At 42.6% G+C, this 15,741-nt stretch overlaps 1 protein-coding gene across 1 annotated transcript in view; it reads left to right on the plus strand.

Annotated features, from left to right (window-relative positions):
* The window catches only part of necab2 (N-terminal EF-hand calcium binding protein 2), a 125,138-nt gene that overhangs the window by 54,693 nt on the left and 54,704 nt on the right, over positions 1 to 15,741 (plus strand). The window contains exons 6-7 of the mRNA XM_086109514.1: positions 6,272 to 6,408; positions 7,507 to 7,628. Of these exons, the coding sequence (XP_085965640.1) occupies positions 6,272 to 6,408; positions 7,507 to 7,628 (259 nt within the window). The remainder of the gene's footprint in view (positions 1 to 6,271; positions 6,409 to 7,506; positions 7,629 to 15,741) is intronic.

A 15,741-nucleotide genomic window follows, 5' to 3' on the forward strand; every position in this document is an offset into this window, starting at 1 on the left:
TTTTCAAAGAAACTCAAGTAAGAATTGTGTTTATTTCATTTTACTTACCTATTTTTAAATACCTTTCGAAATTTTAGTTACTTAATTCGGTTGTTCCATAATGTACCAATCAAATGATCAGACCCGTTTTTGGCATCTGTCCGAGCAGAGCATGATGGGATAACATCTGAGTCCAAAAGGATTTCTACCTTAAAACTCTTTGATTATCTCTTGCATAAAGTGTATGAGTGTGAGCATGTTTCGTCTGAGGGAGAGGTAGTGGTGTATGCCATTAAGTCAGTAAATGTGTGGGTGGATAATACACACACACACACACACACGTGCGCGCACACGCACACGCACACACACACACAAAGATGTTCCCACACTACTTCTGTGCCCCTGCTGGCTCAGTCAATTCTCCTACCAGATTAAATTTTCCCGATTTCATCTTGTTACGTTCATTTTGTAAAAAGCAATGTGAACATTTGTGTCAGTGAGGGCCATATTGAGGCTGGATATGCACGACTTCAAATGAGTATTTTCAATGAAGCTACTGAGGCTCTGAGATGTGATGCGACGTAGCGTGGTCCTTCACCAATCACAAGGCATAACTACTGTAGACTGTCATTCAACCTTTAAACTTTAAACATCATACAACAAAGTGTGCAGGAAGACACACACACACACACACACACACACACACACACACACGCACACACATATACACAGATGCCAATAATAGTGTGCACAGTAGCTAATTTACCCGGGGCTATGTTAAGGGGCCAAGTATACATTCTCTTGGGTCAGTGATCCGTGTGAATTATAGATCACAGTGTTTCTATCTCAGGTTTTATAGCTGGGCCTATGGGGCCCACTTGGCCGTGAGGGAGAGCATGAAAGATGTGTGCTAAATTCAATATGGGAAGAAGCATTATCAAGGTGTTGCATGAATGCAGTTATACCAATGCTAATTTGGAGTGTAGATTGAAAATATTCTTTTAAATTCAGCAAATAGGGGAATATGCTATAATGTCAGAGACAGCGCATCTGTGCCTTGGCTTGAATGCCGATATTGATATCAGTGCAAAAGGGTCGCTGTGGGTATTTGCCTATTTGGCAGATGGGCAGGCTGGCCCTGGAGGAGTGAGATGCACCTGGCGGAGTGAAAATTTGGTGACAGAAAGACATGTCGTCTTAAATGTGAACAGCATGCCTCAAACTCTCTGAATTATTGTACAGGTATTATATTTTTGTCAGCATATGTTGCTTTGAAACCTCGACGGTACCTTTCAGTGTGAATGTTGCTTTCACAGATGGGCAAGTTGCCCATGCCATGGGCACTTACAGACCCCCATAGCATCTCAGATGCTTCCTTTTGAACTTTGCACTCATAACAATCTGGATATGACCATTCATTTTTAGCACAGAGGAAACAAAGTTTATGATTTCCCAAAACAATTTGAAATGTGGACTCGTCAGATCACAGTCGACTTTTACACTTACCATCAGTCCATCTCAGATGAAGTTGGACCCAGAGAAGCCACCAGTATTGTTTATAGATGGTTTTCTCTTTGCGTGCTAGAGTTTTCACTAGCATTTGTACAAATAGCAATGAACAGTTTTAAGTGCCAATCATTTGCAGAAGTGTTCCTGAGCCCACACTGCCAATATTCTTTATACAATGAAGCTGTGCTTAAGTGCTACCCGAAGGATTGAAGGTCACAGGACAAAAAAAAATTGGGGTGCTTTGGCCTTGCTGCTTTATGCAGAAATGTTTCCAGATTCTCTGGATTTTTGGGGGGGACCATGGCTGATAAAATCCATTTATTCCTGGCAATTGGGCATTGAGAAACATTGTTCTTTAGGTGTTGGGACTGTTTACCCACACATTTATTCACAAAGTGGTGAACATTGCCCCATTTTTGCTGCTGAAAAACTGAGCCTTTCGGGGATGCTCCTTTCATAACCAGTCATGAGACTCACTTGTTTCCAATTAAGATGTTCACCAGAGAAATGCTCTAAACATTTTTTTTTTAGCACTCCTTAATTTTCCCAGTTTTGTGTTATCGGTGGTTGTTTAATGAAGTGCTCTATAAATAAACGTGAATTGAGGTAGTGGTGGACATGTCTCACAGCCAAGAGGTTATAGTCTTGACTGAGCTCTGGCCCTCCTCTGTGGAGTTTGTATGTTCTTCAAGTACCGTATTTTTTATACGTCGCTCTGGATTATAAATCGCACTAGCCAAAAAATGCATAATTAAGAAGGAAAAAACATATGTAAGTCACACTGGAGTATAAGTCGCATTTTGGGGGGAAATTTATTTGATAAAATCCAACACCAAAAACATACTGTACATGTCATCTTGAAAGGAAATTTAAAATAAAAATAAAATAGAGAAAAACAGGCTGAATAAGTGTCCGGTATACTAACGTGACATGCCTGGTAATGTCAGTAACGACATAACATATTAGTTATTAGTATAACTCTAGCATAAAGAACATGCTAACAAGTTTACCAAACTATCAGTTTAACTCCAAATCACTAAATCCAATGAAATCTTCATCCTCTGTCACTTTTAAATAACTCCTCCAACTCGGGAGGTAGACGATGCGCTGCTTCCTCTTCTACGTCGCTTACGTCAGACTCATCGTCGATTTATCAACACAGGCCGAGAGCGCCCTCTTGTGGTTTAATGTGAAAATAACATGTGAAATGACATAATCATGTGTTAATAATTTCACACATAAATCACTCCAGAGTATAAATCGCAAGCCCGGCCAAACTAACAAAAACTGTGACTTATAGTTCAGAAAATAATTAATTAATTAAGAAACCATTATTAGTCTCGCAATGGAGAAATTCCCAATTCACAGCAGCAAAGTTATGAAAGGAAGAAGTAGAACAACAAAATATAGGAGCTGCTGGAAAGGCAGCCACTCTCGCGGCGCCATTTTGAAGTCAAAATAACAAAAATAACACAACACAACACATAGGACACATACAGTCGTGCAATCTTCACCAATTTTCTGCATACACTTTGTTGTCTGAAGCAGTTCTAGATGAAAGAGGAGAGGATCAAAGTGTCCTTTCACCAGTGGATCAGAGACGTCATGCTGAAAATGTGCACACGTCTGCTACACGCTAAGTTTTGAAAGCAAACACGGAGCTGTAGCGTCCATTGACGAAAAGAGATTAGTTCACTTCTCCTGTCCCACGTAATCCGCTTCAAACTCCAAGCCGCGACTCCCAGTTCCAAATCCGCATCGGCGCTCCGCGCTAACGCTCCTTTCTTCTCATCGTCGGCTCCTCAAGACTTACTTCCATCCAGCCGCAGACCGTTCAACAGCACCGATCTCTACGCTGAACAAAGCAGGGCTGTGAAAAATGCTGCCCATTACAGGCGCAAGACACAAGCGCCCCGGGACTGTCCAGCAACGACAGTCAAATGGCGCCGACATTCCTCCCAGTCAAAAACAGTGCTGGTATACCCATGCTGCCGAGAAGGCGCAACCACCGAGCACAGAGTCTCCTCCTTGATGAATGTCGTGGCCAAAAAATGCTGAAAAAAGTCCACATCAGGTCCACACGACGTAACAACAAACACAAAGTGACAAAACAAACACAAAAACAACAAAAAAGCAATGCTCATGAGAGCACTTGCTGACGGCTGCCTACTCGGGCGCCATCTTGACTTCCTTTTTTTAAATACGGTACTTGTGTGGGTTTTCTAGGGTATTACAGCCCACTACAGTTCTTTTGGCTCCATCAAGCCGTGATCTTGAAGTCTCATTGTATCATTTGAGCGGTTCACAGAATGTGAAGCGGTTCCGTTAAGAATCAGCACCTCCAAAACTGAGACCATGGTCCTCAGTCTGAAAAGGGTGGAGTGCTCCCTTCCACCCGAGGACCAGATCCTGCCTCGAATGGAGGCAATTCTAGTATCTTGGGGTCTTGTTCACAAGTGAAGCAAGAATGGAGCTGAAAAGCTGAGCTGAAAAACGAATCTCTTGATGTACTGTTCAAGCTCCGATCCTGCCCTCAGCTGTGGTCATGAGCTGCGGGTCGTGACTGAAAGAACAAGATTGTGGATCCAAGTGGCCTAAATGAGTTTCCTTTGCAGGGTTTATGGGCTGTCCCTTAGAGATAGGGTGAGAAGCTCCGTCATGCAGGAAGGGTTCTGAGTAGAGCTGCTGCTCCTTTGCATTGAGAGGAGACACATGAGGTGGGGCTCTTGGACCCCTCGCTGGTGTGAGGTTCCAGGACAATCCCACCAAGGGAGGCCATTGGAATAACCCAGAACTCGCTGGAGAGACTACAGTATGTCTCTCCACTGGCCTGTGAAAAATTTGGGAACCTACACGCAAGAGTTGGACAAAGTGACTGAAGAGAAGGATGTCTGGATTTCTCGGCTAAAGCTGCTGCCAATGCAACTCAACGCCAGATAAGCAGAAGAAAATGGATGGATGGATGGATGCGTGCCTTAGCTCAATAAAGGTTGGCAAACACTGCAGAGAACGTCATTACATGAAGTGACAGGGCTTTTACACGATTGTGTTTGTAGGTGTCTTTGTTTGAGTAGATTTTTAATGATGGGTGGACCTCCGTGTGTACCTTTTTATGAAAGCCATCAACTGAGATAAGAGAAGTCAATGCAGCCTACGTGAAGGCGCGTCACCTGGGAGTGTTTGTCTTTTGATTAGAGAGCAGCAGAGAATGGCTGACTGCACTAGAACTTTAATTGTCTCCCTGAATCAATGAACTGTGACTTCTGACAGTAAAGCTGACATGACTGGTTGACTCTGCCCTCCAGAGTGCAAATGCAGTCAATTATGACATTTACATGAGTGGTTCCAACAGGCTTTTTAACATGGGTGTCGAATTATTTATTTATTTATTTTTTTATCCAGTTCATTTAAAGCCTTGCCATCTAAGTCCAATAAATAACAAATTTTAATCCGAGGCCACATTAGAGTTTTGATTGCCGTCAGAAATTAGTTTTGAACTGTAAAACATTTCTCTTTTTTTGTTGTTCTTACATTAAATCCCAAACTTTCAATGATTGCAGATAATCTGGAAAGGTGCTGGAAACTAGTGTTTGTCTCACCAACATTCTCTCATCCTCGTCTGGCAGCCAGCTCAAAACATGGCTCTTGTAGACACAGATTCAACTTCTTCTGCTTGTTAAAATAATTTCCTAAACCATACAATCTATGTTTCGCTGCAATGGGGGTTTATGATTGTTTTGAAAAGGGGGTGGGGAAACAAAAATTAAAATAAATCGCTCCGTGAAATGAAACCCGCAGTAACAAATGGCAAAATTCTAACCAGTAGTCTCTTATCGGAAGTCACTCACATATTCGTTTCTCCATGAGATACTTCAAGAATAAGGCAGATACAATTAATTTCAAAAGGTGTGTTTGGTAAAGTAATTCCATTTCCCAATGCATCGATATTTATCAATCTCTTCTCGCATATTGTATGCAGCTCAATAGTATCAGTACATAGTTGGCTGGACTATCAGTCTAAATGTGTGGTGGCAGAACATTTCAGTTTGTCAGTGTAACGGAACGTGACCCTGGGGAAACTAAGGCCTGACTAATTATCCGCACCACAGAATCACCTTTATCAAAATATTCCCCTTGACATTGGGGTGACAGGCCGCATCCACCATTGGCCACCACGTAGCTCTGCCCCTGGTTAACACAATACAAGATGCTCTCGATAGACCACAAAGTGATATGGGAACAAAGCCATTGCCTTGAATGAATGAATTGCCTCAATGGGAAGCTGTTATTTTTGGTAATTATTCAGTATTGTGACATGGGACAGTGATGATGGAAAGAAGCTCTTGGTGATGATGTAGCTGAGTTGTTTTCCCTTTTTCTATGAATATAATCTGAAACAAGCCAACCCTTTTCAGGCACCCCCGGACCAAATGATATGATTCTGTCTACATTTTTCGATTCTTTTTATTTTTTTGTTTGATTGTCACAATCTCTGAAAACAAAACTTAAGCAATTAATCTTAGATGCAGAGAGCCAACAAGGAGTTTGTTCTGTTCGATAGTAAATCCGTGTACAGCTGTGATTGTTGCCTTCCTGCTTTCTGTTGCCTACTATGAGATGACAAGTGGATGTAAGAGAAGAATTCAGGTAGACGCGCGCTTCAAAGTCTTCTGAAAGGCAGAAACTTGAAAAATAATTATAACAGAACGGATGGTGAAAAACGTAACTTCCAAACAAATGAAATACAGTTTCTTTTCCAAAACAACTACTATTCTCTGAACAGGTCTATGAGAGAGGAACAAATGTGGAGCAGTTTGTGACCCGTTTCCTCCTGAAAGAATCAGCCAATCAAATCCAGTCTCTCTTGAATTCTGTGGAGAGTGCTGTGGATGCCATTGATGAACAACACAGCCAGTCGGGGTGAGTCCGTGGTGTGATTTCACAAATATATGTACAGTATATGTTACTGCATGTTGTTCAGAAGTTATGTTTTAAACAATAATCATAACTTTTTATGAGGTGTGTCAGAAAATTTCCAGGACTGTTTGTCACAAAAAATATGCCGACAAGTTTTTCCTATTCTTGTGGGCCAGACAATCAAGTAGCGTGTTCACAAAGAGATCCTACTTTGCTCAGTGCACGAAAAGAAGCAAGAGTCGTGGCAGGACAACTCCTAGCTGCTTCACCATGACAAGATATGACTGAGCATCTAACAGTTCCTGGTCGAGAGAAACCGCTGTGCTGGAGAAACCTCCCTACTCTCCTCACATGGCTCTGTGTAATCTTATTTATTTTTTCCAAACTCAAGCGGGTCATCAAGGGGACGTGTTTTGCCCATGGTGACTGAAGTGTGGAGTCTCCTAGAACAATCTATCCAGCAGTGCATTAGAATGTGGCAGAGAAGGCTGTGAAAGTGTGTAAGACGCTAAAATGATTACCTGAAAGGGAAAAACTTGTAGTGGATTTGAAAAGTGGCTTGTGACTCCGGCCCTGAAACTTTCCTGCCACCCCTAATGTACGGCATGTTTTCTTCACTAAACATAATACTGATTCTTATACACACTGACAGTGAATGCTGAATATCGTCTTTCTGGCATAAGAGTTGAGCGTTTGTTATCATGTCTGCCTTCTATTTGAAACATTCTGGGTTTTGAATCTCAGCTCAGGTCTTTCTTGTTGAGTGTGCGTGCATGCGTGTGTGTGTGTGTTTGGCGCCTCACTCATTGCAGAAACATGCATGTTAGTTGTTGATCCTTATGTGAATGTCCTTGCATAATGTATGTGCCTTGTGATTGACAGGCAGGCAGTCATGGGTATACCTTTGCTCAAAGTGAGCCGAAATAGTCGTTGAAAATTAATGAATAATCTTTCTCATAATCACGTCATTTGAAAGACAAACATGTCCGATGTGGTTTTGACTTTGGTCTGCATGGAAATGGTGTTTCTGGGCCCTGGAAATTGGCTTTGTGAATTGGACAAGATGAATACTTTTCGATAATGTATTCCATTCCATTTCAGTCATATTCCAGCTAAGACGAGTCCCCGGATCTCAGACAGGCGCCATGACAACGTTCCTGATTATCCCCCTAACAACAGAATCAGTACAAAGGAGGCTGTCAGGACCATCAACACTGCCTCAGGTGCCACACACACACACACACACGCACGCACGCACACACACACACGCACACACAATTGCAGCACATCCTTATATTTTATGGCCGGACCCATCCATCATCGTTTTGTATGATTACCTTCACACCCACAATCATGATGCTCAACTGACACTCAGCAGTTTATCATTCACTTAACTCGGATGCACACATGGGTTTGCGTCATGGGCCACGTCAGATGGCATTAAATCATCATCAATATACGGACAACTGTAACTGCAATATTTTATTTGTTCTATCAATATTTACTGTTTACTGTGTAACAATATTGTGTAGGCTGAGTGTCCATTATGCTTTGCTCTGTGATAACACATTTATGATGCCCACGACGCACTGTAAATACAACAAATAGAAAGACCCACATCTACCTCCTGGGTTTTTTTTTTTCCTTTTGAAGCAAGTCTCTTTCGCACAGTGCCATCTGGCCAGGGTGAACCTCGGTGCCCCTCACAGTGGCAACAGTCAACCCAGATTATCTGCTTGTCTACTTGACTGAACATGATTTATTGTGGTAGAGTCAATTACTTCGGTAAATGTGGTTAGTTAATTTCAGTGAATCAGTTTATGATGTGAATAATGATGAGGATGTGAGCAGGTTGCAAGAAGTTTCCATGATTTGTCACAACAAACTTGAATATGTTTTGTATCACAAATACAGATTACAGTCACTCTGGTCTAAAAGTTACAGTTACAGGAGTAATTCTCGACCCAGCAACCTCACAGTACAACCGATCAAATACAATAATACATGAAACAAAATAAAATGAAATACAATAAGACAAGGACAGTCATGCAATCGTAACCACTATTCCTGTGTACGCCTTGTTGGTTGAAGCAGTTATAGATGAAAGAGCAGAAAATCGAAGTGTCCTTTCAACAGTGGATCAGAGACATCATGCTGATGTCGCACACGTCTGTTATCAGCTAAATTTGAAAGTAAACAAGAAGCTGTAATGTCCACTGATGAAAATATGAGATTGATTCACGTCTCCTGTCCCATGTAAATCCGCTTCAATTCCAAGTGCCGACTCTCAGGTCCAAATACGCATCCGCGCTCCGCGTCGACACTCCTTTTTCCTCATCCTCAGCTCCAGCAGCCATCCATCTAGCCGCACCAAGGCAGACTCTCCAACAGTGCCGACATCTCCGGTGAACAAAACGGGGCAGTGAAAAATGCTGCTCATTACAGGCGCAAAAAACACAAGCATCCGAGGGCTGTTGCGCGGTAACAGTCAAATAGCGCAGACATTCCCCCCTATCAAAATCAGGGCTGCAACACATGTGCTGCCGAGAAGGTGCAACAATCAAGCACAGATTATTCTTCATCTTTCACTAATGCATTACAATTATCATTGTTTCTATAAAATCTTACCAATCACTTTATTTTATATCTGAGAAAGTCAGATCCGCTAGGATCTATTTCTCTTAACAGCTCTGCCTGTGACAATAACATTTTTGAATGCATTTCATCCATCCATCCATCTTCTACCGCTTATCCGGGGCCGGGTCGCGGGGGCAACAGCTTTAGCAGGGAAGCCCAGACTTCCCTCTCCCTAGCTACTTCTTCCAGCTCTCCCCGGGGGATCCCGAGGCGTTCCCAGGCCAGCTGGGTGACATAGTCTCTCCAGCGTGTCCGAGGTCTTCCTCGGGGCCTCCTCCCGGTGGGACATGCCCGGAACACCTCACCAGGGAGGCGTTCAGGAGGCATCCGAATCAGATGCCCAAGCCACCTCATCTGGCTCCTCTCGATGTGGAGGAGAAGCGGCTCGACTCTGAGCCCCTCCCGGATGACCGAGCTTCTCACCTTATCTCTAAGGGAGAGCCCGGAGACCCTGCGGAGAAAACTCATTTCGGCCGCTTGTATCCGGGATCTCGTTCTTTCGGTCACGACCCATAGCTCGTGACCATAGATGAGGGTTGGAACGTAGATCGACCGGTAAATTGAGAGCTTCGCCCTTTGGCTCAGCTCCTTCTTCACCACGACAGACCGATACAACGTCCGCATCACAGCAGACGCTGCACCAATCCGCCTGTCGATCTCTCGCTCCCTCCTGCCCTCACTCGTGAACAAGACCCCAAGATACTTAAACTCCTCCACTTGGGGCAAGATCTCCCCCCTGACCCGGAGGGGGCACTCCACCCTTTTTCGACTGAGGACCATGGTTTCAGATTTGGAGGTGCTGATTTTCATCCCAAAAATTTTCATCCCAAGTGTGAAGCCATGCTTGGCGAAACGCTCCAGTGAGAGTTGGAGAGCCCTGTTTGAAGGGGCCAACAGCACCACATCATCTGCAAAAAGCAGGGATGCAATACTGAGGCCACCAAAACGGACCCCCTCAACGCTTCAGCTGCGCCTAGAAATTCTGTCCATAAAGGTTATGAACAGAATCGGCGACAAAGGGCAGCCTTGGCGGAGTTCTACCCTCACTGGAAACGATTCCGACTTACTGCCGGCAATGCGAACCAAACTCTGACATCGGTGGTATAGTGACCGAACAGCCCGTATCAGGGGGTTCGGTACCCCATACCCACGAAGCACCCCCCACAGAACTCCCCGAGGGACACGGTCAAACGCCTTCTCCAAGTCCACAAAACACATGTGGACTGGTTGGGCGAATTCCCACATACCCTCGAGGACCCTGCTAAGGGTGTAGAGCTGGTTCACTGTTCCACTGCCGGAACGAAAACCACAATGCTCCTCCTCAATCTGAGGCTCACTTCCTGACGGACCCTCCTCTCCAGCACCCCTGAACAGACCTTACCAGGGAGGCTGAGGATGCATTTCATACTTATTGATACATTTGCAGGGACTTCACACTTGTCTGCTACACTATTTCAGTTGTACATAACCATTGGCAGGTGCAGGTGATGTAATGAGGTTTCATTTCACCTTTCACCACATGAATGGCTTTTCACCCTCAGTTATCCCGATAATAGTTGCAGAAAACACAGCTTGACTGCACCATTTCTAAGGCAGCCTGATTATGTAAACGAGGGTGTCTGGCGCCATTACAAAGTAATCATTCTCAGATGATACATTTTCTTAATGTTGAGCTAAACTACTGCAAAATGGTTTGAATGTTTTGCTGATATTTTTGTTTTTATTTCAACCAAAATGCTCCTTTACACTGATAACAATGCATGTTATTAGAGATGAGAATCTCCTGTCATCGCATGCACAGTATGATCACAGTATGATATGGCACAAGGCTAACACTGGCCTGTACCATATGTGCCACAGTGATTGAATGACATTTCGGAATCGATCAGAATAGTCATCAAGGCACCTTGGCAAGGCACGGCAGCTTTCTTTGTATTGCACAATTCATTTCTGAGGCAACTCAATGAGCTTCATACAAGCAAAGACACAGCACCTAAAAGCATTCACAAACAAGAGCTGACGACATTCAGAAGCAAAGCAGAGAAAAATAAAATAGCTTCTCAAAATTAATAAAATAACATACATTGACAAGATTTTAACATTGAAATGAGGATAAGCCGAGGATGGATAAATTATTCACAATTTCTTTTTTTTGCCTCAGTACGCTCTTTCCGAATTTCAGTATGAGCTTAAGAAACATTCCCTCAACATCTTAGTGTTCTCTACTCATCTTGTTACTTGCACCTATAGAAAGCACAGAATGTCATCCTTTTGTGCTTGTGATATACGTAGCTACTGTACAGAACGAGATGTGTAACTTGATCAAGAGAGAGATAAACATGCAAGGCAGTGGAATTGCAGTGGAGTGGGGATGAATTGGTGAAGGATCAAAGATGAGAACGAAAGTGGGGGAAAGAGAATCGAAGAGCTAAAAATATCTTGCACTAACTACAAGCTGAGCAGCCACTTGCTGTATTGTATTTCTGTGCAGTGGCTTACTGCATCTCTTCCTTGTACTTTTTGTAAATCAGCTGCATTTAATTGTTTAGGGTTTTCCCAGCACATGGGGACACAAGTCCTGTTTGTGCCTGTTGTATGCGTGCGTGTGTGTGTGTGAGTGTGCGTGTGTGTGTGTGTGTGTGTGTGTGTGTGCGTGTGTGTGTGTGGAGACACATGCACTCTAAATGTGGTAATAAGCTATGTTAACATGAACAAAGGAACAATGTTCTAATCATGCTTGGGCACACTTAAGGCTTACAACAAACCTGACTTGAAGATGTATACTATTCACGATATTTTTATTGGCAGTTTTTGTAGACAATGCAATGTAGCCAATGGAGCCCAAGACAGTAACCCACAGGAGTCCAGTCATAGTAAAGATAGAAGAGTTGCAACAGACCAACTGTAATCAACTGAAGCTGCTCCACAGACTAGAGGAGATGTCTGCACTGGTGTACACACAGTTCATACTGTCACCAGGAAAAAATCAATATGCATGCAGCAAGGCTGGTGATGTTGGTGGAGAACTACTGGCCATGTAATCACCCGTTTGTACGCATAAAATCCAATACGGTGGCCATTTTTCAAGATGGTCACCAAAATGCCTTTGCTGCGAGGTTTTCTTTGAAAAAAATATTAAGTGTGATATAAACAAGAAAATTGGCAGTGTTTTTCATTGGTCACATTTTCTAGAAAAGCGCTGTTGCGTTTAAAAAAATAATAGTAACATGGCTGCCATTTTTCAAGATTAACTCTGTTGTGTGCTTTTGCTCAAAATCAACAGAGCAAATTGTGATTACATGAAATTTGGCTGGAGTGTTCCTATTAGGTCTATATATATATATATATATTACATTTTTCCCAAAAATGTGCTCCCCAAAAAACAAAAAAAAAGTCCCTCTCATAAAACAAATGGACTGCTAATGCCGGGATGTCATTGAAGATGAGCTCTTATTGCTGAATAAATTTAGTAATTGGTATCCAGGGGAAATGCCCTCACAATTTCCAGCTATCAGGATATTAAATCAGAGGAATGGGCTTATTCAACAGTGGGATTTTATTCTTCCACACCGTTTCCATATGTGATGTGGTATCATAGTTCAATGGCAAAAGGAAAGGATAAGATTGCCATGAAGCTGGTTTCGCTAAACATGTTCATCTGAAATTGAAAAGTCCGGTCTACCAGTTCAAGCAAGATTCATCACTCTGATGTATGAGCGATCAAGTGCCACTACTGCAGCAGATGAAGCATGTTTAGGACAGAGGTCATATAAGACAATCCCACCGACACACGTTAAACATGCTGCATTCCAAGCGGGCCATATCTGGGACCCGTCCATAGTTGGTCAGCAAGAACTTCCATCTCCTTTCAAGTGGGGATGGTTGAAAGACAGTCACAAATGGAAAGTTCTCTGGCCTTCTTTGGAACCTTTTTTGAAAAGCTGCCGCAAACTGATGAAGTGTGGATGTGGTAGAAGTCAATGCAAGTGTTATGATTCAGTTTATGTTCAGCTGTGCTAAATTCTTTTGAAACTGTGTCCTTGACGCTTTTGGAGGATGTAGTTCGCCAGACGAAGCCATCTGGCTCCCCTTGCGACTTTCTTCCCCCGCACTTCTTTCAGGAGGTGCTCCCGAGTGTTGGCGCATCGGTCTTGGATATCATCAACAGCAGCCTCTCTTCTGGTATAGTTCCCCAACAGTTTAAACATGCTGTGGTCCAACCCTTGATCAAGAAACCTGGTCTTGATTCAGATGCGCTGTCAAGTTTCAGTCCCATTTCCAAACTGCCTTTCATTTCCAAAATTCTGGAAAAAATTGTGCACATGCAGTTGAAATTTTTCTTGGATGAACATAACATCTTGGAGGTCTTCCAGTCAGGTTTCAAGACGATGCATAGCACGGAGTCAGCCCTGTTACGCATTTCTAATGACATCCTCCTGGCAAATGACGCTGGAGACCACGTGTGTCTAGTTTTATTGGACTTAACTGCAGCATTTGATACAGTGGATCACAGTATTCTGCTGACTCGTTTGCAGCACTTAGTGTGCATTGGCGGCAGTGCTCTTGAGTGGTTTAGGTCCTATTTAGCTGACAGAACCTTTTGTGTGAGCGTTGGCTGCTCTGAGTCACGCGCTGCTCCCCTGTCATGTGGTGTTCCACAGGGCTCAATTCTGGGGCCTCTGCTGTTCTCGCTGTATCTGCTCCCATTGGGTTCCATCTTAAGGAAACATGGTATTCCGTTCCACTGCTATGCAGATGACTGCCAGATCTATCTCCCACTGAGCAAGAAAGACGCCTTCTCATTAAGGCCACTCCTATCCTGTCTGGAAGAAATCAAAACCTGGATGGCACAAAATTTCTTGAAATTCAATGAAAAGAAGACAGAGGTGATATTGTATGGTCCCAGTGGCCCTTGTACATCCCATCCTGTCGACTTGGGCCCCCTGTCTCCTTATCTTAAGTCAACAGTCCCAAACTTGGGCCTTAAACTGGACAGTGATTTCAAACTTGATCGGCAAATTGGTGCCATTGTTAAATCCAGCTTCTTTCACCTTAGACAGCTGGCCAAAATAAAACCTCTCCTCTCACATAAACACTTTGAGACAGTTATTTATGCCTTTGTCACATCCCGGCTCGATTACTGCAATGCCCTTTACTTTGGAGTCAGCCAGTCCTCCATTAAGCGCCTTCAGCTGGTCCAGAATCCCACTGCTCGCCTCTTGACTGGTACCCGTAAGAGGGAGCACATAACCCCTACTCTGGCATCCCTTCACTGGCTCCCCATACATTTTAGAGTTATTTTCAAGATCCTCTTATTTGTTTTCAAATCTTTGAATAATCTCGCGCCACCTTACCTCTCTGAGCTCATCGGCCCCGACACACCTGCCCGGCGCCTCAGGTCTGTGAACCAGACATTATTAGAAGTACCAAGAACTAAACTGAGGCTCAGAGGGGATCGAGCCTTTTCTGTTGCTGGTCCCTCTCTCTGGAATGAGCTCCCACTGAACATTCGGCAAGCCTCCTCTCTGCCCATCTTCAAAACCCTCCTCAAAACTCACTTGTATTCTTTGGCATTCAACTCAGCATGACTTAGATTTGTTCTTGGTTTTACTGTTTGGTGCTTTCTACCGCCTTTATTACCGATTTGTCTTACTGTTTATTGTGCATGTTAAGTTTTGTTTGTTTGTTTGTTTGTTTGTTTGTTTATTGAACATAAAACATACAGTAATAATTTGACAGAAAATAAGGTAGATAAAAAAAGTAAAAAGAAAGAAATCAATCTTCATTCAACACAGTTATTATGTTCAAGGGAGTAGGAAGAAGTAAAAAACTTATCTAGTCCTACCCCGTTATGTGATTGTATCTAATAAATCATTTTTATATCAATCAGAAAAGAAAAAAGTAAGAAGAAAGAAGTCTCCATTAAGGCTCATACTTTACCCTTAACCGTGATATTTTTACAACTTTTGGTTTGTATCGGGATTATATACTTCCACACCCTGACACTCTTGTGTCAATTTTCTCTTGTATTCATAATGGATATTTATATACCTTTCTCTATTTATCAACTTAGTTCTGATTTATCATTATATTTAATGTTTTGAATTTATCATTTTAACTCTGATTGATGTAGGTTGTTTGTACTATTTTTTTGAATTTGTTTTTGAACTCAGCAAGCGATTTACTCATTTTCAGGTCCGTTTCGAGATTATTCCACAGATTAACACCTTTGATAGATACACTTCTTTGCTTGATGTTTGTTCTTGTTTTGAGGTTTTGAATAAGTTGGTACCTCTTAAATCATAGCTGCTTTCTCGAATTTCGAAAAACATCTGAATGTTTTGGCAGAGCAGGTTATTGTGTGCTTTGTACATTAATTGGGCGATTTTAAAGTCAACCAGGTCATAAAATTTCATCGTATTTAATTTGATAAATAGTGGATTTGTGGGTTCCGTATATTTTGATCTATTAATAATTCGAATTGCTTTTTTTTGTAGGTTGAGAATAGGGAGTGTGTTTGTTTTGCAGGCATTTCCCCATATTTCCACACAGTAGGTCATATATGGTAATAATAATGAAGTGTATAATGTGTACAAAGATCTCTTATTTAGCACTTCCTTGGTTTTGTAGAGGATCCCTACGGTTTTGGCTATTTTTCTTTTTACGTTATCGATATGTGGCTTCCAACATAGTTTTGAG

Source organism: Hippocampus guttulatus, chromosome 4, assembly GCF_054856545.1.
Source record: "Hippocampus guttulatus isolate MCC_2025c chromosome 4, RoL_Hgut_1.0, whole genome shotgun sequence".
Lineage (NCBI taxonomy): Eukaryota > Metazoa > Chordata > Actinopteri > Syngnathiformes > Syngnathidae > Hippocampus > Hippocampus guttulatus.